Below are 23,596 nucleotides of genomic sequence, written 5' to 3'. Positions count from 1 at the left end.
TAAGGGGAGGGAATATGTGGGATGTAACTGATGTGTGAGTGGTTGTTTTATACCTCCCTGTGGGCGGAGCTGTATTTGTAACAACTGCAATAAAAAACAGGCTGGGTGTGCCAGCACCTGAGACCACTGCTTGACCCTCAACACGGAGCCTTGTCTCGTTCTTGGGGGGATTCACTGTATGCTGTTGGAGACTGATTGCCAGGAGTGTAAGCTGATGTATGCTTTTCCTGTTCGTCTACTAGCAGCTATTCGTGAGGTTCCAGTTTGGAGTGCTATTTTGTATCCAGTTCGGGAGTTTGGTGTTCTGCAGTAGCTGTGCCTGTCTCAGAAAGGGGATTATCGCCTAAACGGATTTTATCCCCATGTCTGCTGAAACGGTCCGTTACAGAAATATATTGTGACACTGATACAAGTTTTGTTATTTTGTCTGTTTGCCAAAATCAATTCAAGTAACAGTTAATTAATGAATAGGGGATTACAGTGCATTAATGTGAGTGTATTCACATTAAAATTGGAATAAGGGTTTGGGAAGTACAAATCTTTAATATGTAGCCTCTTTTTAAAGGGACCAAAAGTAATTGGACAATTGACTCAACAGTTGTTTGATGGGCAGGTTCATAATTAGGCTTTGTTATTCATTCATCAATTAAGCAGTTAAAAGGTCTGAAGTTGATTTCTGGTATGGCATTCATATATGGAAGCTGTTTCTGTGAACCCACAATATGCTGTCAAAGAAGCCCTCAATGCAAATGAAACAAACCATCCTTAGGCTACAAAATAAAAACCATCAGAGAGATAGAAGGAACATTAGGAGTGGCAAAATCAGTTTGATAAATTCTGATAAGAACACACTGAACAAAAGAACACACTGATGAGCTCTTCAACACAAAATGGCCCAAACGATTGTAGGTTCCATTTCATAGTAATAAAAAAAAACCTTCACAACATCCAGTCAAGTGAAGGACACTCTACAGAGGTATGCATATCATTATCCAAGCCTACTATAGAGAAGACTCACAAGAGCAAATTCAGAGGGTTCACCACAAGGTGAAAACCATTCATAATTCTCAAAAATAGAGAGGCAACTTTTGACTTTGCCAAAAAACGTCTAACAAAGCCAGCCCGGTTCTGGAACAGTATTCTTTGGACAGATGAACCTAAGATCAACCCATATCAGAACATTGGGAAGGTTAGGAACGGCTCATGATCCAAAGCATCACCTGTAAAAGACAATAGGGGCAGTGTGATGGTATGGGAATGCATGGCTTCCAATGGCACTGGGTCATTGATGATGTGACAGAAGACAGAAACAGCCAAATCATTTCTGAAGTGTATAGGGATATACTGTCTGTTCAGAGCAAATATAAAATTCTGCAAAGTGAATCGGAGGGTGCTTCACTTTACAGATGGACAATGACCCAAAATATAAAGCAACGTAAGAGTTTTTTTAAGTCAAAGAAGTGGAATATGCTGCAATAGCCGAGACAAAACCTAGGCAGACCCATGAATAAACAAGACCGCTTCAGTAAAGACCTGGCAAAGCATCACAAGGGAGGAAACCAAGTGTTTGGTGATGTCCATGCACTTCAGATTCTCAATAACATGTCATTTATGATTGTGTTAATTTATCCAATTACATTTGAGCCCATGACATAAGGGGACTGTATGTGAAAATGGTTGCAATTTCTAAAAGTTTCATACAATATTTTTGTTCAACCCCTTGAAATAAAGCTGAAAGTCTGCACCTCAATTGCATCTCAGTTGTTTCATATTTATATATATATATATATATATAATTTTATCTGCAGTCCACTCTTCCTTCACAGCTCTGCAATTTTTAGAAGTCTTTGTCCCTTGCAATCCCTTTGTCTGAAAAAACTGCTCGGTGGTGTAGGTCCTGCAAGGTGATTAAGCTACTGTCACGCATTTAGCTTATAGTTAGAATCTTTCCTGCAGTGCTGGGACATGGCACATTTAGGGTCAAGGTGAGGGTTAAAATAAGGATTAGGAACTAATTTAGCCTCTCTCAATTCTTATTTTAACTCAAACCCCATAGGTACAGTTAAAATTAATTCTGAACATAATTGTAAATGTATTTATTTCCCCTAAGTGTCGGTAACCCTTTAATTTACCTTTACTTTATATTCTGAATGTCCCAGCGCTGCTGTGCAGCCCCTCACAATATGCTGAGTGTTACAGTAACTTTACTTACCTTGCAGGACCTACCTTGCCAAGCAACCTTTTCAGACACAGGGATCCCGAAGGAAAAGGCGTTCTGATGATTATGGAGCTGTGAGGTGAAAAGTCGTGGGAAGATAACAGGAAAGATCTAATTTATCAATATATTTACATATACATTATAGATGTGTTCTGGATCATTACCTCATTACTATAAATTAAAACTAAAAGTAAAATAACAATAATCTTACCACTGCTCTTATCTGTTGTACCTAGGCAATGCAAGTCATAAACCAGACAACGGTTAATGAGTTCCTTCTCCTTGGATTTCAGAATCTTTATGGCTTCAAGATATTTTTTTTTTTTTTAGTCCTTGTTTCTTTCCTTGGGACAATATGTGGAAATCTTCTGATTATCTGGCTGGTGGCATCCGTCTGTAGTCTACAGTCTCCAATGTATTTCTTCTTAACACAACTGTCCTTTTCTGATTTAATTCTTACTGCAACTATTGTACCCAACACACTTTATATTTTATGGGATGAAGGTGGAACTATTTCTTTTTCAGGTTGCATTTTTCAATATTACTTTTTTGCTTGTTCTGAGGTCTCTGAATGTCTCCTTCTGTCCATTATGGCGTATGACCGATATCTGGCCATCTGTCACCCTCTGCGATATGTCACCTTAATGAACAATGTGCTTTGCATTAAACTTGCTATTGCATCTTGGCTTTCAAGCTTTTCTATTGTATTGATTGACACAATATCAATAACTCAACTTCAGTTTTGTGGATCATATATTATTGACCATTTTTTCTGTGACTTTACTCCACTCTTAGAGCTAGCTTGCTCAGACACTTACTTTCTTGAGATTGAACTTCCCATATTATGTATTCCTGTTGCTGTTTCCCCTCTGATAATTATTGTCCTATCCTATATAAATATTGTCCAAGCTGTACTTAGGATCTCCTCAAATAGTGAGCGAGGGAAAGCCTTCTCTACCTGCAGCTCTCACCTGACTGTGGTTTCTATATTTTATGGGACACTAATTGGAAGTTACATGATACCCTCCAAAGGAAAATCATTGGCTGTCAGCAAAGTGATATCCTTGTTGTACACTGTAGTGACTCCTATGATTAATCCAATTATATACAGTCTTAGGAATAAAGACATCAAAGACGCCGTGAGAAAAAAAATCTTAAAAATGATGAACCATTTTTAAAATAGGATCTGTATCATAGAGCACCGCCATTATGGAATAACCTCACAGATCCTACAGAAAAAAATATATCCCAGGGTCTTATAACTAAGACAGATAAGGAATTTAAACTTAATATGATATGAACCCTCCATGTAGGTATTTAAATAAATGTAATGTCAAATTACCAAATTGGATTTATATTCATAACCATATTAATATCAATTACAAGGACTTATCAGCTATATTTTTAAATGCACTTTTTTGTCTCTCTTTTTTCTTTGAATTTGACTAAAATAAAGACTCAATATAATGTTTTTTTTTTGTTTTCTATTATTTTATTTTATTTTCTCCAGGTTACCCTTCTTTTGAATTGTTGTCCTTTATGGTAAGTTCTTGTGGTCTTTTCTCCATTTGTTTTCTAATCATATTCTCTTTGGGTTATGCCCTAATTACTCTACAACCATTACAAGCAGTGGTGCAGAGTCCATCAGATTCTGTGACTACTGCTTGTCTATCTTTTGACAGAGACATAATGATACAACTAAATTTTGACTTGTAATTAGGGAAACAGTTAAATATGTTAAAACTAGAAAAGTACAACAATGATAAGAGAGGGAACAACCTTTCCACCAGGGTTGTAATGTATGTGGGATACTCAGGGCATAACCCAAAAAATGAACAAAGAAAGAAGGGCTGGAAGGGGTAAGTAAAATAAATAAACAGACCCACTAGCAGACCTAGTACCCTTGAAGAAGCTGCTCTATTTTTGATAGGTTAAAAATGCCTTGATAAATTGAGAGCTAAAAGAAAACTATAATTTTTTTAATCCCTAATGAGGCAAAAAGTAATTAGTGAAGTGAAAAAAAGAAAATAATCAGTGGTTAAACTAGGACCAACCTCTGTATCAATTATATCTAAGTAATTTCAATACAGACAAGGACTGCTAATTTGTCTAATGTTGCAAATGTTTGCAACAAAGTTGTTAGTCTGTGTCTGACATTGAATTGGATATTAATCTGTGGGGTATATTAAGTAGTGCTTAATTATGGGAAAGATGGAGAGTTTCATTTTAGATAAAGTCATAAGTGACTTAAAGGGACACTCCAGGCACCCAGACCACTTCTGCTCATTGGAATGGTCTGGGTGGCAACTCCCACTACCCTTAACCCTGCAAGTGTAATTATTGCAGTTTTTTATAAACTGCAATAATTACCTTGCAGGGTTAACTCCTCCTCTAGTGGCTGTCTATTAGACAGCCACTAGAGGTCACTTCCTGACTCATAGCACAGGTTTTCTGTGCTAGAGCGTCGCTGGACGTCCTCACGCTGTGTGAGGACCTCCAGCGTCGCTCTATTCCCCATAGGGAAGCATTGAAATTCATTTTCAATGCTTTCCTATGGGGTGCGCTAATGCGCATGCGCGGCATTGCCGTGCATGCGCATTAGGTCTCCTCGGCCGGCGGGCGAGATGAGTCTCGCCCACCGGCCGACATAAGCAGAAGGAGGAGCGGTGGGGGAGGAGGAAGCAGCGACGTGGGACATGTCGCTGCCTCTGGTAAGTCACTGAAGGGGTTTTCACCCCTTCAGCAACTGGGGGTTGGGGGATGGGAGGGAGAGGGACCCTCCAGTGCCAGGAAAACGGATCGTTTTCCTGGCACTGGAGTTTCCCTTTAAAGTAGAGATGTCTCTAATTGCCCATATAAAAGTCAGAACATCAATGGATCAATGGATCAATGGATCAACTGGGAAGCCAGAAATAGAAAAAAAAGGTTGATAGATTCTTCCCCAATTATAATACCACAGTGGGTAATGATACCGTAAGCTGGTATCTACATGTAGCAATTAGTGATGTACCGAACTGTCCGCCGGCGAACAGTTCCCGGAGAACTTAGCGTGTTCGCGTTCACCGCGGCGGGCGGACACATGCACAGTTCGATCCGCCCCCTATTCGTCATCATTGGGCAAACTTTGACCCTGTGCCTCTCGGTCAGCAGACAAATTCCAGCCAATCAGCAGCACTCCCTCCCTTCCACACCCTCCAACCTCCCTCCCAGCATCCATTTTCGATTCATTCTGAAGCTGCATGCTTAGTGAGAGGAGGGAAAGTTTAGCTGCTGCTGATTAGATAGGGAAATTGATAGCTAGGCTAGGGTATTCAGTGTCCACTACAATCCTGAAGGACTCATCTGATCTCTGCTGTAAGGACAGCACCCCAAAAAGCCCTTTTTAGGGCTATAACATCAGGCTGCTTTTTTTTTTTTTCACTGTAATAGAAGAGCAGTTGCCTGCCTGCCAGCTTCTGTGTCAGGTTGGATGCCTTGCCCATTTGCACAGTCAGTGCCACCACTCATATCTGTTTTAACAATAGGTTAAGCTTTAGATTTAAAAGAAATAATTTTTTTTCACTGTAATAGAAGAGCAGTTGCCTGCCTGCCAGCTTCTGTGTCAGGTTGGATGCCTTGCCCATTTGCACAGTCAGTGCCACCTCTCATATCTGTTTTAACAATAGGTTAAGCTTTAGATTTAAAATAAATATTTTTTTTCACTGTAATAGAAGAGCAGTTGCCTGCCTGCCAGCTTCTGTGTCAGGTTGGATGCCTTGCCCATTTGCACAGTCAGTGCCACCACTCATATCTGTTTTAACAATAGGTTAAGCTTTAGATTTAAAAGAAATAATTTTTTTTCACTGTAATAGAAGAGCAGTTGCCTGCCTGCCAGCTTCTGTGTCCGGTTGGATGCCTTGCCCATTTGCACAGTCAGCGCCACCACTCATATCTGTTTTAACAATAGGTTTAGCTTTAGATTTAAAAGAAATATTTTTTTTTACTGTAATAGAAGAGCAGTTGCCTGCCTGCCAGCTTCTGTGTCAGGTTGGATGCCTTGCCCATTTGCACAGTCAGTGCCACCACTCATATCTGTTTTAACAATAGGTTAAGCTTTAGATTTAAAATAAATAATTTTTTTTCACTGTAATAGAAGAGCAGTTGCCTGCCTGCCAGCTTCTGTGTTAGGTTGGATGCCTTGCCCATTTGCACAGTCAGTGCCACCATTCATATCTGTTTTTACAATAGGTTAAGCTTAAGATTTAAAATAAATATTTTTTTTTCACTGTAATAGAAGAGCATATGTTGTCTGCAAGCGTCTGGGTGTCAGGCCTACTTCAGCGTGTGCTCTGCAGACCTGTGCCAGCGTGCTTTGACAGTTGCCAATCATATCTGGTGTCTCTTTAGCGTGCTTTTACAAAGAAAAAAGGTTTCCAGTGTAAGCTAATAGCAGCCAGTCAGTGTCCTTCAAGCGGCTCTGTCAGGCCTTCCTTCAGCGTGTGCCCTGCACAACCCTGCCAGCGTACTTTGACAGTTGCCACTCATATCTGGTGTCTCTATAGCGTGCTTTTACAAAGAAAAAAGGTTTCCAGTGTAAGCTAATAGCAGCCAGTCAGTGTCCTTCAAGCGGCTCTGTCAGGCCTTCCTTCAGCGAGTGCCCTGCACAACCCTGCCAGCGTACTTTGACAGTTGCCACTCATATCTGGTGTATCTATAGCGTGCTTTTACAACCAAAATTTTGTTTCCACTGTAATAGAAGAGCAGTTGCCTGCCTGCCAGCTTCTGTGTGAGGTTCACAGTGGATACTGTGCCCTCTTGCCCAGTGCCACCACTCATATCTGTTTTTACAATAGCTTAAGCTTTAAATTTAAAAGAAATATTTTTTTTTCACTGTAATAGAAGAGCAGTTAGTTGTCTGCAAGCGTCTGGGTGTCAGGCCTACTTCAGCGTGTGCTCTGCAGACCTGTGCCAGCGTGCTTTGACAGTTGCCAATCATATTTGGTGTCTCTTTAGCGTGCTTTTACAAAGAAAAAAGGTTTCTAGTGTAAGCTAATAGCAGCCAGTCAGTGTCCTTCAAGCGGCTCTGTCAGTCCTTCCTTCAGCGTGTGCTCTCCAGAACTGTTCCAGTGCACATTGCCAATCATATCTGGTGTCTCTATAGCGTGCTTTTAAAAACAACATTTTTTTTTCACTGTTATAGATTGAGTAGCAGTTACTTGTCTTCAAGCGGGTGTGTCAGGCCTACAGTGTTTGCTCTGCAGAACTGTTCAAGTGCACATTGCCAATCATATCTGGTGTCTCTATAGCGTGCTTTTACAAAGAAAAAAGGTTTATAGTGTAAGCTAATAGCAGCCAGTCAGTGTCCTTCAAGCGGCTCTGTCAGGCCTTCCTTCAGCGTGTGCTCTCCAGAACTGTTCCAGTGCACATTGCCAATCATATCTGGTGTCTCTATAGCATGCTTTTACAAAGAAAAAAGGTTTCTAGTGTAAGCTAATAGCAGCCAGTCAGTGTCCTTCAAGCGGCTCTGTCAGTCCTTCCTTCAGCGTGTGCGCTCCAGAACTGTTTCAGTGCACATTGCCAATCATATCTGGTGTCTCTATAGCGTGCTTTTAAAAACATTTTTTTTTTCACTGTTATAGATTGAGTAGCAGTTACTTGTCTTCAAGCGGGTGTGTCAGGCCTACAGTGTGTGCTCTGCAGAACTGTTCAAGTGCACATTGCCAATCATATCTGGTGTCTCTATAGCGTGCTTTTACAAAGAAAAAAGGTTTCTAGTGTAAGCTAATAGCAGCCAGTCAGTGTCCTTCAAGCGGCTCTGTCAGTCCTTCCTTCAGCGTGTGCTCTCGAGAACTGTTCCAGTGCACATTGCCAATCATATCTGGTGTCTCTATAGTGTGCTTTTAAAAACAATTTTTTTTTCACTGTTTAGATTGAGTAGCAGTTACTTGTCTTCAAGCGGGTGTGTCAGGCCTACAGTGTGTGCTCTGCAGAACTGTTCAAGTGCACATTGCCAATCATATCTGGTGTCTCTATAGTGTGCTTTTACAAAGAAAAAAGGTTTCTAGTGTAAGCTAATAGCAGCCAGTCAGTGTCCTTCAAGCGGCTCTGTCAGTCCTTCCTTCAGCGTGTGCTCTCCAGAACTGTTCCAGTGCACATTGCCAATCATATCTGGTGTCTCTATAGTGTGCTTTTAAAAACAACATTTTTTTTTCACTGTTATAGATTGAGTAGCAGTTACTTGTCTTCAAGCGGGTGTGTCAGGCCTACAGTGTGTGCTCTGCAGAACTGTTCAAGTGCACATTGCCAATCATATCTGGTGTCTCTATAGCGTGTTTTTACAAAGAAAAAAGGTTTCTAGTGTAAGCTAATAGCAGCCAGTCAGTGTCCTTCAAGGGGCTCTGTCAGTCCTTCCTTCAGCGTCTGCTCTCCAGAACTGTTCCAGTGCACATTGCCAATCATATCTGGTGTCTCTATAGCGTGCTTTTAAAAAATTTTTTTTTTTCACTGTTATAGATTGAGTAGCAGTTACTTGTCTTCAAGCGGGTGTGTCAGGCCTACAGTGTGTGCTCTGCAGAACTGTTCAAGTGCACATTGCCAATCATATCTGGTGTCTCTATAGTGTGCTTTTACAAAGAAAAAAGGTTTCTAGTGTAAGCTAATAGCAGCCAGTCAGTGTCCTTCAAGGGGCTCTGTCAGTCCTTCCTTCAGCGTGTGCTCTCCAGAACTGTTCCAGTGCACATTGCCAATCATATCTGGTGTCTCTATAGCGTGCTTTTAAAACCAAAATTTTTTTTTCACTGTTATAGATTGAGTAGCAGTTACTTGTCTTCAAGCGGGTGTGTCAGGCCTACAGTGTGTGCTCTGCAGAACTGTTCAAGTGCACATTGCCAATCATATCTGGTGTCTCTATAGCGTGCTTTTAAAAACAAAAAAATGTTTTCACTGTTATAGATTGAGTAGCAGTTACTTGTCTTCAAGCGGGTGTGTCAGGCCTACAGTGTGTGCTCTGCAGAACTGTTCAAGTGCACATTGCCAATCATATCTGGTCAGGGCCGGTGCAAGGCCCTAGGCAAAAAAAAATTGCCGCCCCCCCATATGTCCTGCCCACCATGTGACATCACAATGCCCCGCCCATATGCTCTGCCATATGGGCCAACGCCAGTCTTCACAAAGTGTCTTTTATCTGAAAAGACAGTGTGTTTACATTAAAAAGCCTACAGGCACAGGCTATAGACACCAGAACCACTGCATTATGCTGTAGTGCTTCTGGTGACTATAGTATCCATTTAATGTGAGGTAAATTAGAGATTAGTGCCACTAATAATATATTGGATTGCCTACTTACCACCAGATGAGGACAAGAGGCTGATGATAGGCTCAGTCTTGCTCCACAGGTCTGGTGTAGAAGAGGCTCTCTGGAGACTGTTTGTAACAGTGCTCACAACAATTAACGAACAGGAAGCAGCTCCATTTTTAGGGCCCCTTACACAGCTCAAGATCTGGGCCCCCAGGGGGGATACGCCTACAATGCCCACCCATAAATCCACCTACATGGCCCATCCATGAGTTGGGGATTTTTTATGTGTGCAATTTATGTAAGGGATGTGGTGTGTTTGCGTGTAAGGAATGCATTGTATGTTTCTGTGTGTGTGTGTGTGTGTGTGTGTAAGGGGTGCAAGGTTTGTTTCTGTGTATGTAATTGAATGCAGTGTGTGTCTGTAAGGGGTGCATTAATTATGTAAGAGAACGTAAGGGATGTATTGTGTGTGAGTAGGAATGCATTGTATGTGTCTGTGTGTGTGTGTGTGTCACTTAGTGCTCTCCCTTGGCCCCCTGTCCCTCTGCAGCCCCCCCCTTGGTAGTCTTCTCACTACCCTCTCCCCCCTTAGTTGTCCTCCCTCTCCCAAACCCCTTAGTGGTCCTTCCTCTCCCAATCCCCTTAGTAGACCTTCCTCTACTCCCACCACCCCCTTACCCCCTCCCCCAGTGGTCCTGACTCACCCCTCCCCTAGTGGTCCTTACCCTCCCCTCGTGGTCCTTGGTCCTTACCCTCCCCTCCCCTAGTGGTCCTTGGTCCTTACCTTACCCTCCCCTCCCCTAGTAGTCCTTACCCTCCCCTCCCCTAGTGGTCCTTGCTCCCCCCTCCCCTCCCCTACTGGTCCTTACCTTCCCCTCCCCTAGTGGTCCTTCCTCCCTCCTCCCCTCCCCTAGTAGTCCTTACCCTCCCCTCCCCTAGTGGTCCTTCCTCCCCCTCCTCTAGTGGTCCTTACTCTCCCCTCCCCTAGTGGTCCTTACCCCCCAGTGGTTCTTACCCCCTGGTCCTTACCCACCCCCAGTGGTCCTTAACCACCCCCTCCCTCCCCTAGTGGTCCTTATCCTTCCTCCCCTCCGCTAGTGGTCCTTACCGCCCCCTCATGGTCCTTACCCCCCCAGTGGTCCTTACCCCCCAGTGGTCCTTACCCCCCCCAGTTGGTCCTTACCCACCCCAGTGGTCCTTATCCACCCCCTCCCTCCCCTAGTGGTCCTGATCCCCCCTCTCCCTCCCTCCCCTAGTGGTCCTTATCCTCCCTCCCCTCCCCTCCCCTAGTGGTCTTTACCCCCCCCAGTGGTCCTTACCCCCCTGGTCCTTACCCACACCCAGTGGTCCTTATCCCCCCTCTCCCTCCCTCCCCTAGTGGTCCTTATCCTCCCTCCCCTCCCCTAGTGGTCCTTTCCTCCCCTCATGGTCCTTACACCCCCCCAGTGGTCCTTACCCACTCCCAGTGGTCCTTATCCTCCCTCTCTCCCTCCCTCCCCTAGTGGTCCTTATCCCCCCTCCCTCCCCTAGTGGTCCTTACCCCCCTGGTCCTTACCCACCCCCAGTGGTCCGTATCCCCCCCCTAGTGGTCCGTTACCCCCCCCTCCCCTAGTGGTCCATTACCCCCCCTCCCTCCTCCCCTAGTTGTCCGTTATTCTCCCTCCCCTAGTGGTCCATTATTCTCCCTCCCCTGGTGGTCCATTATTCCCCCCCCCAGTGGACCGTTATCCTCCCCCCCCCTAGTGGTCCGTTATCCTCCCTCCCCCCCCTCCCTCCCCTAGTGGTCCGTTACCCCCCCTCCCATAGTGGTCCTTACCCTCCCTTCCTGCCCATGTAGCGTGGCCGGGCGGCGCGGAACTCGGGACAGGAACCTCTGTTTCCTGTACCCGGCCGCCGGCGGACTGACAGGAAGTGCTCACTCAGTGAGCGCTTCCTTTCAGTCCGCCGGCGGCCGGGTACAGGAAACAGAGGTTCCTGTCCCGGGTTCCGCGCCGCCCGGCCACGCTACATGGAGAGACCGGCAGGAGGGAGCGCTCTGCGCTTCCCTCCTGCCGGTCACTGAAACCCGGCCGCCCTCCATGCAGCAGTGCTGCGCCGCCAGGGGCTTGTTAAAGCGCTCAGGCGGCGCAGCATGAGGAGGCGCAGCGGGGACAGGGATCCGGCGCCCCCTGGTAAGTTGCGCCCTAGGCGGCTGCCTAGGTCGCCTTACAGGTGGCGCCGGCCCTGTATCTGGTGTCTCTATAGCGTGCTTTTACAAAGAAAAAAGGTTTCTAGTGTAAGCTAATAGCAGCCAGTCAGTGTCCTTCAAGCGGCTCTGTCAGTCCTTCCTTCAGCGTGTGCTCTCCAGAACTGTTCCAGTGCACATTGCCAATCATATCTGGTGTCTCTATAGCGTGCTTTTAAAACCAAAATTTTCTTTTCACTGTTATAGATTGAATAGCAGTTACTTGTCTTCAAGCGGGTGTGTCAGGCCTACAGTGTGTGCTCTGCAGAACTGTTACAGTTCACATTGCCAATCATATCTGGTGTCTCTATAGCGTGCTTTTAAAAACAAAATTTGTTTTTCACTGTTATAGATTGAATAGCAGTTACTTGTCTTCAAGCGGGTGTGTCAGGCCTACAGTGTGTGCTCTGCAGAACTGTTACAGTTCACATTGCCAATCATATCTGGTCTCACAGTAGCTTGCACGCATAGTATCACTAATCCCAAAAGAAATGACAGGCAGAGGCAGGCCACCCCGCAGGGGCCGTCGTGGTCGTGGTGCTGTGATTCCCTTTTGCCCTAGAATAATGCCCAGTTTTCAGAAGCCACGTACCCTGAACTTGAAAAGTTCTGAGGACATAGTTGACTGGCTAAGACAGGACACCCAATCTTGTACAGCCTCCGCTCGGAACCTTGACACACCATCCTCCTCCAGCTTAGCTTCAGGCACCTCTCAAGATACCACTCGGGTGAGATGGGGAGACAGAGAGGAGGAGGAGACCAGTTGGAAGCAGGGGGGGTCGTCGCAAGGAGCTAGTGGCACAGTCAGACAGCATGCATTGGCACCCGGGGTCAGCCCGACAGCACGCCAATCAACGCATGCTGTGTCCACCACCAGAATGCCGTCATTGCAGAGCTCAGCAGTGTGGCATTTTTTTTGTGTGTCTGCCTCGGACAACAGCGATGCCATTTGCAACCTGTGCCAAAGGAAACTGAGTCGTGGGAGGTCCAACACCCACCTAGGTACAACTGCTTTGCGTAGGCACATGATCTCACATCACAAACGCCTATGGGATCAACACATGAGTACAAGCAGCACGCCTACTCTAAGCCGCCATCCTCCTCCTGGTGTAGCATCTTCAGCCACGTCAACCACTGCTGTCCTTCTTGTCCCCTCTCAACCATCCGCCACTCCGTCTCCCGCCTTGAGCAGTTCCCGCTCATCTGCCCACAGTCATGTGTCTGTCAAGGACATGTTTGAGCGTAAGAAGCCAATGTCACCAAGTCACCCCCTTGCCCAGCGTCTGACAGCTGGCTTGTCCGAACTATTAGCCCGCCAGCTTTTACCATACAATCTGGTTGAGTCTGAGGCATTCAAAAAATTTGTAGCTATTGGGACACCGCAGTGGAAGGTACCCGGCCGAAATTTCTTTTCACAAAAGGCAATCCCCAACTTGTACTCGATTGTGCAAAAGGAAATAATGGCATGTCTGGCACACAATGTTGGGGCAAGGGTCCATCTGACCACTGATACCTGGTCTGCAAAGCATGGTCAGGGCAGGTATATCACCTACACTGCGCATTGGGTAAACCTGCTGACGGCTGACAAGCAAGGAATGCGTGGCATTGCAGAGGAGTTGGTGACACCGCCACGAATTGCAGGCAGTCCTGCTGCCACCTCCTCTACTCCTCCTACTCCATCCTCTTCCATAAACTCCTCGGCTGAGTCCTCTTGTGCTGCTGCGTCTTGCTCCACATCAACGGCACCCCCCCAGCTCCCCAGGTACTATTCCACATCCCAGCACTCTGTTTATTTGTCACTGTATTTTATTTATTTTATTTTATTGTGTACCTGTTTTTTCCTGCTGGATATTTCTTTGAGGGTTACCATACTCTACAGCGATGGGACAAACAGATTTGTACTGATGGGCCTTTTTATACCTTTTACATTGTAAGTGCAAACATTAAAAGCTAATTTCATACTTTAATACAGTGCTATACTATGCCATTTTTTATCTTTTTCATGATACACTCATCATTCTAACTGTGAGAAAGTAGTGAAGATCCACGTATTTGATGTGCCTGAAAACCACTTCAATTTTGTGAGTGAGACTTATTATTAAGGGGCAATTTATGTTTTGACGTTAATCCCCTATGAGCGCATTTTCTTTTGTTTTATAGGTTTAGGTATATCCTGTATTTTCTAAAGTTGTATTGAGGATTGAGAGGAATCCTTTTGCTATACCTATACCTAACAAAAGGGAAGTAATTATTACATTTATTTTGTATACTGCACCTGGGTGGTCTAAAACCTATACATCATACCATTTGTTTTCTTCCTGGAGCGTGCCCTGCGAAGAGTGCTGGATCAGGCTGTAGATGAGCGTGAAGAGGAAGAGGAAGAGTTGTGGTCACCATCACCACCAGAAACAGCCTTATCAGCATCGCTTGCTGGACCTGCGGCAACGCTGGAAGAGGATTGTGAGGAAGAGGAGTCAGAGGAGGATTGTAGCTTTGAGGAGGAGGAGCAAGACCAAACACAACAGGCATCCCAAGGTGCTCGTTGTCACCTATCTGGTACCCGTGGTGTTGTACGTGGCTGGGGAGAAGAACATACCTTCAATGACATCAGTGAGGAGGAGCAACGGGAAATGAGTAGCTCGGCATCCAACCTTGTGCAAATGGGGTCTTTCATGCTGTCCTGCCTGTTGAGGGACCCTCGTATAAAAAGGCTGAAGGAGAACGACCTGTACTGGGTGTCGACGCTACTAGACCCCCGGTATAAGCAGAAAGTGGCGGAAATGTTACCGAATTACAACAAGTCGGAAAGGATGCAGCATTTGCAAAATAAATTAAAAAGTATGCTTTTCACAGCGTATAAGGGTGATGTCACAGCACAACGGGAATCTAACAGGGGGAGAGGTGGAAGTCATCCTCCTCCTCCTCCCACGACCACGCCGGCAAGGACAGGACGCTTTAAAGACGTGTTGTTGATGGAGGACATGCGGACCTTTTTAAGTCCTATGCATCGCCACAGCCCTTCGGGATCCACCCTCAGAGAGCGACTCGACCGACAGGTAGCAGACTACCTTGCCTTAACTGCAGATATCGACACTCTGAGGAGCGATGAACCCCTTGACTACTGGGTGTGCAGGCTTGACCTGTGGCCTGAGCTATCCCAATTTGCGATAGAACTTCTGGCCTGCCCCGCTTCAAGTGTCCTGTCAGAAAGGACCTTCAGTGCAGCAGGAGGTATTGTCACTGAGAAGAGAAGTCGCCTAGGTCAAAAAAGTCTAGATTACCTCACCTTTATTAAGATGAATGAGGGATGGATCCCGAAGGGACTGACACTGGGCGATACATTCGATTAAAAAAGGCCTGATGAGATGAGCTGCCTTGGGCTAAAAATGGTCCACACGCTGCTGTATTTTTTTTTTTTTTAATTCTTTATTTTTGCGGTGCTTTGCATGACAGTAAAACAGTACATTGCAAGTCAGAATTTCCAGTATATAGCATCAACATATTTATCTTGCATCTTGTGAGACTGCACCAATTATATAATTTTATAACATACAAGCAATAACTTGGATCCGGGTCATTAACCGCTTAACCTGTGTTATTTTTGTGTTTGAGTCGTACATTCGGTGCTAGTATCCGCGTTCCGTGTCTGAAGTAGTTATGGAGTATGTGGTGCCTCCATGGTTATGACACTTGGGTGTGCCTGTATGTGTCGGTATGGTGTCCCGTGGGCATATTGATGGGTGTGTACTAGTGAGTGACTTCTGAAGCGTGTGGGCTGTCCAGTGCAGCCTCCTGCCGTGAGTGTGGTCTCTGCCTCACGTGATCGAAACTCCTAACCTAGGGAGTCGCTAGGGTGGTCGTGGTAAGAGTGTAGCAGTCACTCCATTAAGCGTTTGTGGTATGTCCCCGTCTTAGGTGTACCAGTCGTGCGAGAGTGGGTCCCGTTGAGCCTGTGGTGTCAGTCAAGTACGGTCCATGTCAGGGTTAGGCCTGTCGATTGTTATACGTGTGTCAGTCTTCTAGTAGGGATCGCAACAACATAAACAATAAACCGTTTAAACGTCCTTTTGTAACTCAGGTATGGTGTGAAGTTAGATAGGTTTCTCCTGACCTATGCTTTTGTATGCAATTCTTGACTCGTTTTAGACTTCACAAACCCTCGAGCTTAAAGCTCTACACCCACTAAGAGTGCAGGACAAACCCTAATCTTTGCCATATGGACACTTTGACGGTAGGTAATGGGTCGTATACAACCTGTACCTTTACTATGCTGCCCTCTTAAAGGCCGGCTACTGTTTCTCCAGGTCTGGGATTGTGAGCGTGGGGTAGGCCCCAACCTTCCGTCTCCGCTTCTGCTGGGTGGAAGCCGCAAAGAAGGGCATCGATCAGCTCGGGAGTAGGTAGGGAGTCCAGCTGGGGGCTGGAGGAGGTTGGATCGGCTGAGGGTGTTGGGATTTTTAATATATTGTGCCCGTTTACTGGGGAGCTTGTCGAGATGGCGTCCGTTTAGCTTGCTGGTTAAGCTCCGCCCCCCACGCTGCTGTATTTTAGCTCTGAATGACGTTTGACTTGCGTGACTTATCCGCCACCAACTAGGGTTCAAGCCGCCATGTTTTAGGGCACTTTCTGCCTGTGAAACAAACATCAATTTTTCTGGCCGCTGCTACAGCAGCGGCTGCAACAATACCAAATTTTTCAGGCATGTGTACATGCCTAATTTTTAGGGCCACTGGTGCAGCACTGTGGCTTCAAAAACCAAACCAAAAAAAAATCCTCCAAGATGGCACCAATATACCAGTGGTCTAAGCATCTTCCCACCTTGGCCTAAAAAGGGGAGGTGATTCCACAATTAAAAATCGCTGCCATTTACACGTCCACTGATAGGAGACGCGGAAGGTATTAAACTGATCAGAACAATACTAAACTTACCAATCCTATCTGGTGGCACATTAGCTTGCCCGCGCAGTGCCCCAAATTTCAAGTAAGAGGACCGACCAAGCATCTTCTTCCATCTCCCTGTTACATAAATCAATGCCATATCCATAGAAATTGTACATAATATCCAGGAGAGTTTTACAGGGCCAAATCTTGTCGCCTGTTGAAGAGGTGACCTTGCTCGGGTCCCAGGTGTGCGGTTCCTTAAATGGCTGCCATATACACGTCCACTGATAGGAGACGCGGAAGGTATTAAACTGATCAGAACAATACTAAACTCACCACTCCTATCTGGTGGCACATTAGCTTGCCCGCGCAGTGCCCCAAATTTCAAGTAAGAGGACCGACCAAGCATCTTCTTCCATCTCCCTGTTACATAAATCAATGCCATATCCATAGAAATTGTACATAATATCCAGGAGAGTTTTACAGGGCCAAATCTTGTCGCCTGTTGAAGAGGTGACCTTGCTCGGGTCCCAGGTGTGCGGTTCCTAAAATGGCTGCCATATACATGTCCACTGATAGGAGACGCGGAAGGTATTAAACTGATATGAACATTTACTAAACTCACCACTCCGAGTGCTGTTACTTATTTAATTTTTTTGTGGTGAGGCTTTACAGGACAGAGTGCTTCTCCACGGGACATGTTAACTCACGGGCAGCTGGCTCATCAAGGAACCAGAGCAGCTTGAACGAGGTGACCTTGCTCGGGTCCCAGGTGTGCGGTTCCTAAAATGGCTGCCATATACACGTCCACTGATAGGAGACGCGGAAGGTATTAAACTGATATGAACAATACTCCACTCCTATCAGTAGGTCCGTCCCATTGTGATTTATGCCACCCACCGCGCAGGGATGGGGGCCGGGGGGAGGAAAGTAGGCCCCCCATTGTGATTTATGGCCCCCACCCACCGCGCAGGGGTGGGGGCCGAGGGGGGGAGGACAATAGGTCCCCCCATTGTGATTTATGGCCCCCACCCACCGCGCAGGGGTTGGGGAGGACAGTAGCTCCCCCCAGTGTGTATCATGGGCTTTGAGGACAGGTGTCAATCCATACCTGCCAAGTGACCCTATGTAGGGGGAACAGTCCCTATTCTGCTCTGTGTGAGTGTGTTTCATGGTCTCTGTGGACGGGGACCAGTCTCTATTCTGCTCTGTGTCAGTGTGTATCATGGTCTCTGTGGACGGGGAACAGTCTCTATTCTGCTCTGTGTCAGTGTGTATCATGGTCTCTGTGGACAGGGAACAGTCTCTATTCTGCTCTGTGTCAGTGTGTATCAGGGGCTTTGAGGACAGGTGACAATCCATATCTGCCAAGTGACCCTATGTAGGGGGAACAGTCCCTATTCTGCTCTGTGTGAGGAGGAGGAACGGGAAATGAGTAGCTCGGTGTAACGGAGCTCCGTGTACCCCGACCGAGTACCCTCCGTTGATGGATGCTCCTAGCGCTCTCAGAGGACTCCAAGCACTGCAGACGACACCACAACCACCGCAGACTCCACAACCGCCGTAGCTTAACTGGAGCTGCGCCGTCTTCCTTCCACCCTGGATCGGCTTCTGTCCTCCAGGACCGTGTGGGGAAGACCTCTCCTCCAGGAGAGCGTATCTGGAACAAGCTCTTAAAAGAGCTAAGTGATTAAGAGCTCAGGGGAATATGCAGAGCATAGCAATCCCCAGTGTGATATAGCAGTTCCCTCCAATAACGAGACACGGCTACGTATTGAGGGTCAGAAGAGGTCTGAGGACTGGAACACCCAGCCTGCTTTTTATTAGGATCAGGTACATACAGGACACTCCCAGGGGGAGGATGAAATTGACCAATCACATGCATGGTAACACCCCCACGTCTCCTCCCCTCAGATAAACACATAACCCAATTAAAACATACATTATTTTACCCAAGTTCTGGATGTACCCCAAAAACAGGGGGTACAGCTTTAAATCTGGTATCCCCAAATAGCCCTTGTTCAGGGGAACAGTCTGTCCAAAAATCAGCCCATTCGGATGGATGGTTCGGGAGATACAGGGCTCCAAAGTTTTGACCGACCGCACAGACCAACTAGCCGAAAATAGTTCCATGAGTTTTGGCCTTGCGGTCGGTCTCCGTTCGCACGGTAAAATAGACGAAATTCTTGCCATCCATTCGCATCTTTGTGGTCGCTAGAATCCCCATACTAAGTTAAGTATAACTACCGAACGGCCGGTCGTTCGGTAGTTTCCGTGCGTAGTTCTGGATGTCTGGAGGTCTTAGCGGTATTCGCCTGTTTGTGCTTCCGATTTCAGTTCCATGCGTTCACAGGCAAACACCGCTGTTCGCACGCAAGATGGCCGCGAACACGTGGAAAAGTCCCGAAATGGCGGCCACCTATTCAGAGCACAAAGAATTCGCATGAAATCATACGAACGGCTGTATTCTCCAGTAATGGCATTCTCATGCAATATATTCGCCTAAATCCCCTGGCTGTTAGGTTATATTAGCAGTCCAAACCTACAGCATAGATAAAGGGAAAAAGACAGTCTAATACAAGTCCATATGCCTGAATACAGGGTTTGCAGTGCAATATAGTCCAGGACCATAGTCGCAGGGGAGGAGGCAGGCAAGCAGGCCTCTCCAGGACAAAGTGGCGAAGGGCACTTCGTCACACATCTCCCCTTTGGGGGGAAGACTAACCAGGCACCTGACCTTCTGTCGGTCAGTGCCTCCGTTAGTCGATCCACCAACCCACAATAAACAGATGTCCGAGTGGCCCCCCCACAACATCAAAGTATAGGAACAGCCTACCCACAACACACAGTTACTGCACCTGGGTATTTGGCTGTGGTAATGAGGCCACATGTCGAGGGTACTTGAAGGGCAGAGGCCAACTGCACTCTGCCCAGATGCCAGCTCTTCCGCTGGGGTAGCCTGCAGGACATCAGGCTCTGGATCAGGGACAAAGGTAGGGCAGAGGCCGACTGCGCTCTGTCCAGCTGCCAGCTCTTCCGCTGGGGTAGCCTGCAGGACATCAGGCTCTGGACCAGGGACAAAGGTAGGGCAGAGGCCGACTGCGCTCTGTCCAGCTGCCAGCTCTTCCGCTGGGGTAGCCTGCAGGACATCAGGCTCTGGACCAGGGACAAAGGTAGGGCAGAGGCCGACTGCGCTCTGTCCAGCTGCCAGCTCTTCCGCTGGGGTACTGAGACCATAGTCCGGCTCAGTAGTCAAGGGAACATGGACGTCAGGAGGGGTTAGCATCGCCTCCGTTAACCCTGGTGCCACGCTAGGAGTTAGCTGGGGAGGGGAATTTGTACTTACCCCCTCCTCTGGGTGTCCCGGTGAGGGTAGTTGGGGATCTGGAAAGGCTGTCCAGCATCCCTGTAGGTCAGGCACAGAGACCACGGTCCCATCTGCGCCGTCTGGAGGATTGGTGTCTCCCCTTGTTGGGGGAAGCTGCCGCTGGGGAGAGGGGGTGCTGTGCTCCTTTCCTGGAAACACAGGCTGCCGCTGGAGAGGGAGACCGCCTGTCTCCACTCCCTGACCATGGTCCTGTTGCTGTAGAGAGGGACCAACTGTCTCTGCTCTCTGTAGGACACACTGCTGCTGGGGGGGAAGGACGGCACCTTCGGCCCCCTGGGGTACACACTGCCGCTGGAGAGGGAGACCGCCTGTCTCCGCTCCCTTACCATGGTCCTGTTGCTGTAGAGAGGGACCAACTGTCTCTGCTCTCTGTAGGACATACTGCTGCTGGGGGGGAAGGACGGCACCTTCGGCCCCCTGGGGTACACACTGCCGCTGGAGAGGGAGACCGCCTGTCTCCACTCCCTTACCATGGTCCTGTTGCTGTAGAGAGGGACCAACTGTCTCTGCTCTCTGTAGGACACACGGCTGCTGGGGGGAAAGGACGACCCCTTCGGCCCCCTGTAACTCACGCTGTTGTTGGGGCGCAGGGACGGAATACTTTGCCCTCACTGCCCGATATTCTGCTTCCATCTGCAGATACTCCGCCAGTTCTCTCCTTATTCTTGGTACCATTTCCTCGGTTAGAAGGGGCCCGTAGACATCCAACCGCCGCTTCAGCATAGCGTCAAACTGTACGTGACTATACCAATAGTCCAGTTTTGCTGGGTGTTCCCAGGATGCTGTTCCTCGCCCTAGGGAAGCCATCCTGTTGTAGCCAGGGGCGCTGCCCAATGGCTAGCGTTGCCCTCAATTGTAACTCCAAACGTTACCAGTGTCTCTGAGCTGCTTCTCCTCGCACTAGGACGCCATCCCACCGCTGCCACCACTGTAACGGAGCTCCGTGTACCCCGACCGAGTACCCTCCGTTGATGGATGCTCCTAGCGCTCTCAGAGGACTCCAAGCACTGCAGACGACACCACAACCACCGCAGACTCCACAACCGCCGTAGCTTAACTGGAGCTGCGCCGTCTTCCTTCCACCCTGGATCGGCTTCTGTCCTCCAGGACCGTGTGGGGAAGACCTCTCCTCCAGGAGAGCGTATCTGGAACAAGCTCTTAAAAGAGCTAAGTGATTAAGAGCTCAGGGGAATATGCAGAGCATAGCAATCCCCAGTGTGATATAGCAGTTCCCTCCAATAACGAGACACGGCTACGTATTGAGGGTCAGAAGAGGTCTGAGGACTGGAACACCCAGCCTGCTTTTTATTAGGATCAGGTACATACAGGACACTCCCAGGGGGAGGATGAAATTGACCAATCACATGCATGGTAACACCCCCACGTCTCCTCCCCTCAGATAAACACATAACCCAATTAAAACATACATTATTTTACCCAAGTTCTGGATGTACCCCAAAAACAGGGGGTACAGCTTTAAATCTGGTATCCCCAAATAGCCCTTGTTCAGGGGAACAGTCTGTCCAAAAATCAGCCCATTCGGATGGATGGTTCGGGAGATACAGGGCTCCAAAGTTTTGACCGACCGCACAGACCAACTAGCCGAAAATAGTTCCATGAGTTTTGGCCTTGCGGTCGGTCTCCGTTCGCACGGTAAAATAGACGAAATTCTTGCCATCCATTCGCATCTTTGTGGTCGCTAGAATCCCCATACTAAGTTAAGTATAACTACCGAACGGCCGGTCGTTCGGTAGTTTCCGTGCGTAGTTCTGGATGTCTGGAGGTCTTAGCGGTATTCGCCTGTTTGTGCTTCCGATTTCAGTTCCATGCGTTCACAGGCAAACACCGCTGTTCGCACGCAAGATGGCCGCGAACACGTGGAAAAGTCCCGAAATGGCGGCCACCTATTCAGAGCACAAAGAATTCGCATGAAATCATACGAACGGCTGTATTCTCCAGTAATGGCATTCTCATGCAATATATTCGCCTAAATCCCCTGGCTGTTAGGTTATATTAGCAGTCCAAACCTACAGCATAGATAAAGGGAAAAAGACAGTCTAATACAAGTCCATATGCCTGAATACAGGGTTTGCAGTGCAATATAGTCCAGGACCATAGTCGCAGGGGAGGAGGCAGGCAAGCAGGCCTCTCCAGGACAAAGTGGCGAAGGGCACTTCGTCACACTCGGCATCCAACCTTGTGCAAATGGGTTCTTTCATGCTGTCGTGCCTGTTGAGGGACCCTCGTATAAAAAGGCTGAAGGAGAACAACCTGTGCTGGGTGTCCACGCTACTAGACCCCCGGTCTCTATTCTGCTCTGTGTCAGTGTGTATCAGGGGTTTTGAGGACAGGTGTCAATCCATATCTGCCAAGTGACCCTATGTAGGGGGAACAGTCTCTATTCTGCTCTGTGTCAGTGTGTATCAGGGATTTGACTATCTTTATTCAGATTCAAAAATTACAATTCCAGGAAAAATTTAACAAACATTTACAAGAACATGTTATGCACATCATAGAAACAACGTGAACCTCTTTAAAGCCACAAACTTAAGACAAAAAATACGTACACACAATGTGTAAGGGTTTGAAAGAATATTCTGAATCCTTACATGTTTACTTTATTGTTTGCTTGATTTTTGTGAACCATATATAAACTACAAGCAGCGTGAAAACTATAAAAACTCAAGTGGCCATGCTGATCAAATTAAATAGTATGCTTTACACAGCGTATAAAGGTGATGTCACAGCACAACGGGAATCTAACAGGGGAAGAGGTGAAAGTCATCCTCCCCCTCCCACGACCCCGCCATATCTGCCAAGTGACCCTATGTAGGAGGAACAGTCCCTATTCTGCTCTGTGTCAGTGTGTATCAGGGGTTTTGAGGACAGGTGTCAATCCATATCTGCCAAGTGACCCTATGTAGGGGGAACAGTCTCTATTCTGCTCTGTGTCAGTGTGTATCAGGGATTTGACTATCTTTATTCAGATTCAAAAATTACAATTCCAGGAAAAATTTAACAAACATTTACAAGAACATGTTATGCACATCATAGAAACAACGTGAACCTCTTTAAAGCCACAAACTTAAGACAAAAAATACGTACACACAATGTGTAAGGGTTTGAAAGAATATTCTGAATCCTTACATGTTTACTTTATTGTTTGCTTGATTTTTGTGAACCATATATAAACTACAAGCAGCGTGAAAACTATAAAAACTCAAGTGGCCATGCTGATCAAATTAAATAGTATGCTTTACACAGCGAATAAGGGTGATGTCACAGCACAACGGGAATCTAACAGGGGAAGAGGTGAAAGTCATCCTCCCCCTCCCACGACCCCGCCATATCTGCCAAGTGACCCTATGTAGGGGTAACAGTCTCTATTCTGCTCTGTGTCAGTGTGTATCATGGTCTCTGAGGACGGGGAACAGTCTCTATTCTGCTCTGTGTCAGTGTGTATCAGGGGCTTTGAGGACAGGTGTCAATGTTAGGTGATTTCTGCCCTTTATGGATTAAAAGCAGACTCTGCATCAACTGTGTAATTTTCCATGGGAGTTTTGCCATGGATCCCCCTCCGGCATGCCACAGTCCAGGTGTTAGTCCCCT

General features: G+C 47.0%; 1 protein-coding gene across 1 annotated transcript; it reads left to right on the top strand.

The window, feature by feature from the left end:
- The first annotated feature begins 2,457 nt into the window (after nucleotides 1-2,457).
- LOC134601552 (olfactory receptor 11L1-like) lies at nucleotides 2,458-3,454 on the top strand. Its single transcript, XM_063446070.1, has one exon. It carries the CDS (start codon nucleotides 2,458-2,460, stop codon nucleotides 3,394-3,396), a length of 939 nt encoding a protein of 312 aa, XP_063302140.1. The 3' UTR covers nucleotides 3,397-3,454.
- Nucleotides 3,455-23,596: the final 20,142 nt, after the last annotated feature.

This window comes from Pelobates fuscus, chromosome 3 (genome assembly GCF_036172605.1).
Source record: "Pelobates fuscus isolate aPelFus1 chromosome 3, aPelFus1.pri, whole genome shotgun sequence".
Lineage (NCBI taxonomy): Eukaryota > Metazoa > Chordata > Amphibia > Anura > Pelobatidae > Pelobates > Pelobates fuscus.
This window is presented reverse-complemented; position numbering and strand designations above follow the sequence as displayed.

Excerpts from the sequence above, each read along its gene's own strand:
- LOC134601552 (XM_063446070.1), top strand. The coding sequence starts at position 2,458 with ATGCAAGTCATAAACCAGACAACGGTTAATGAGTTCCTTCTCCTTGGA.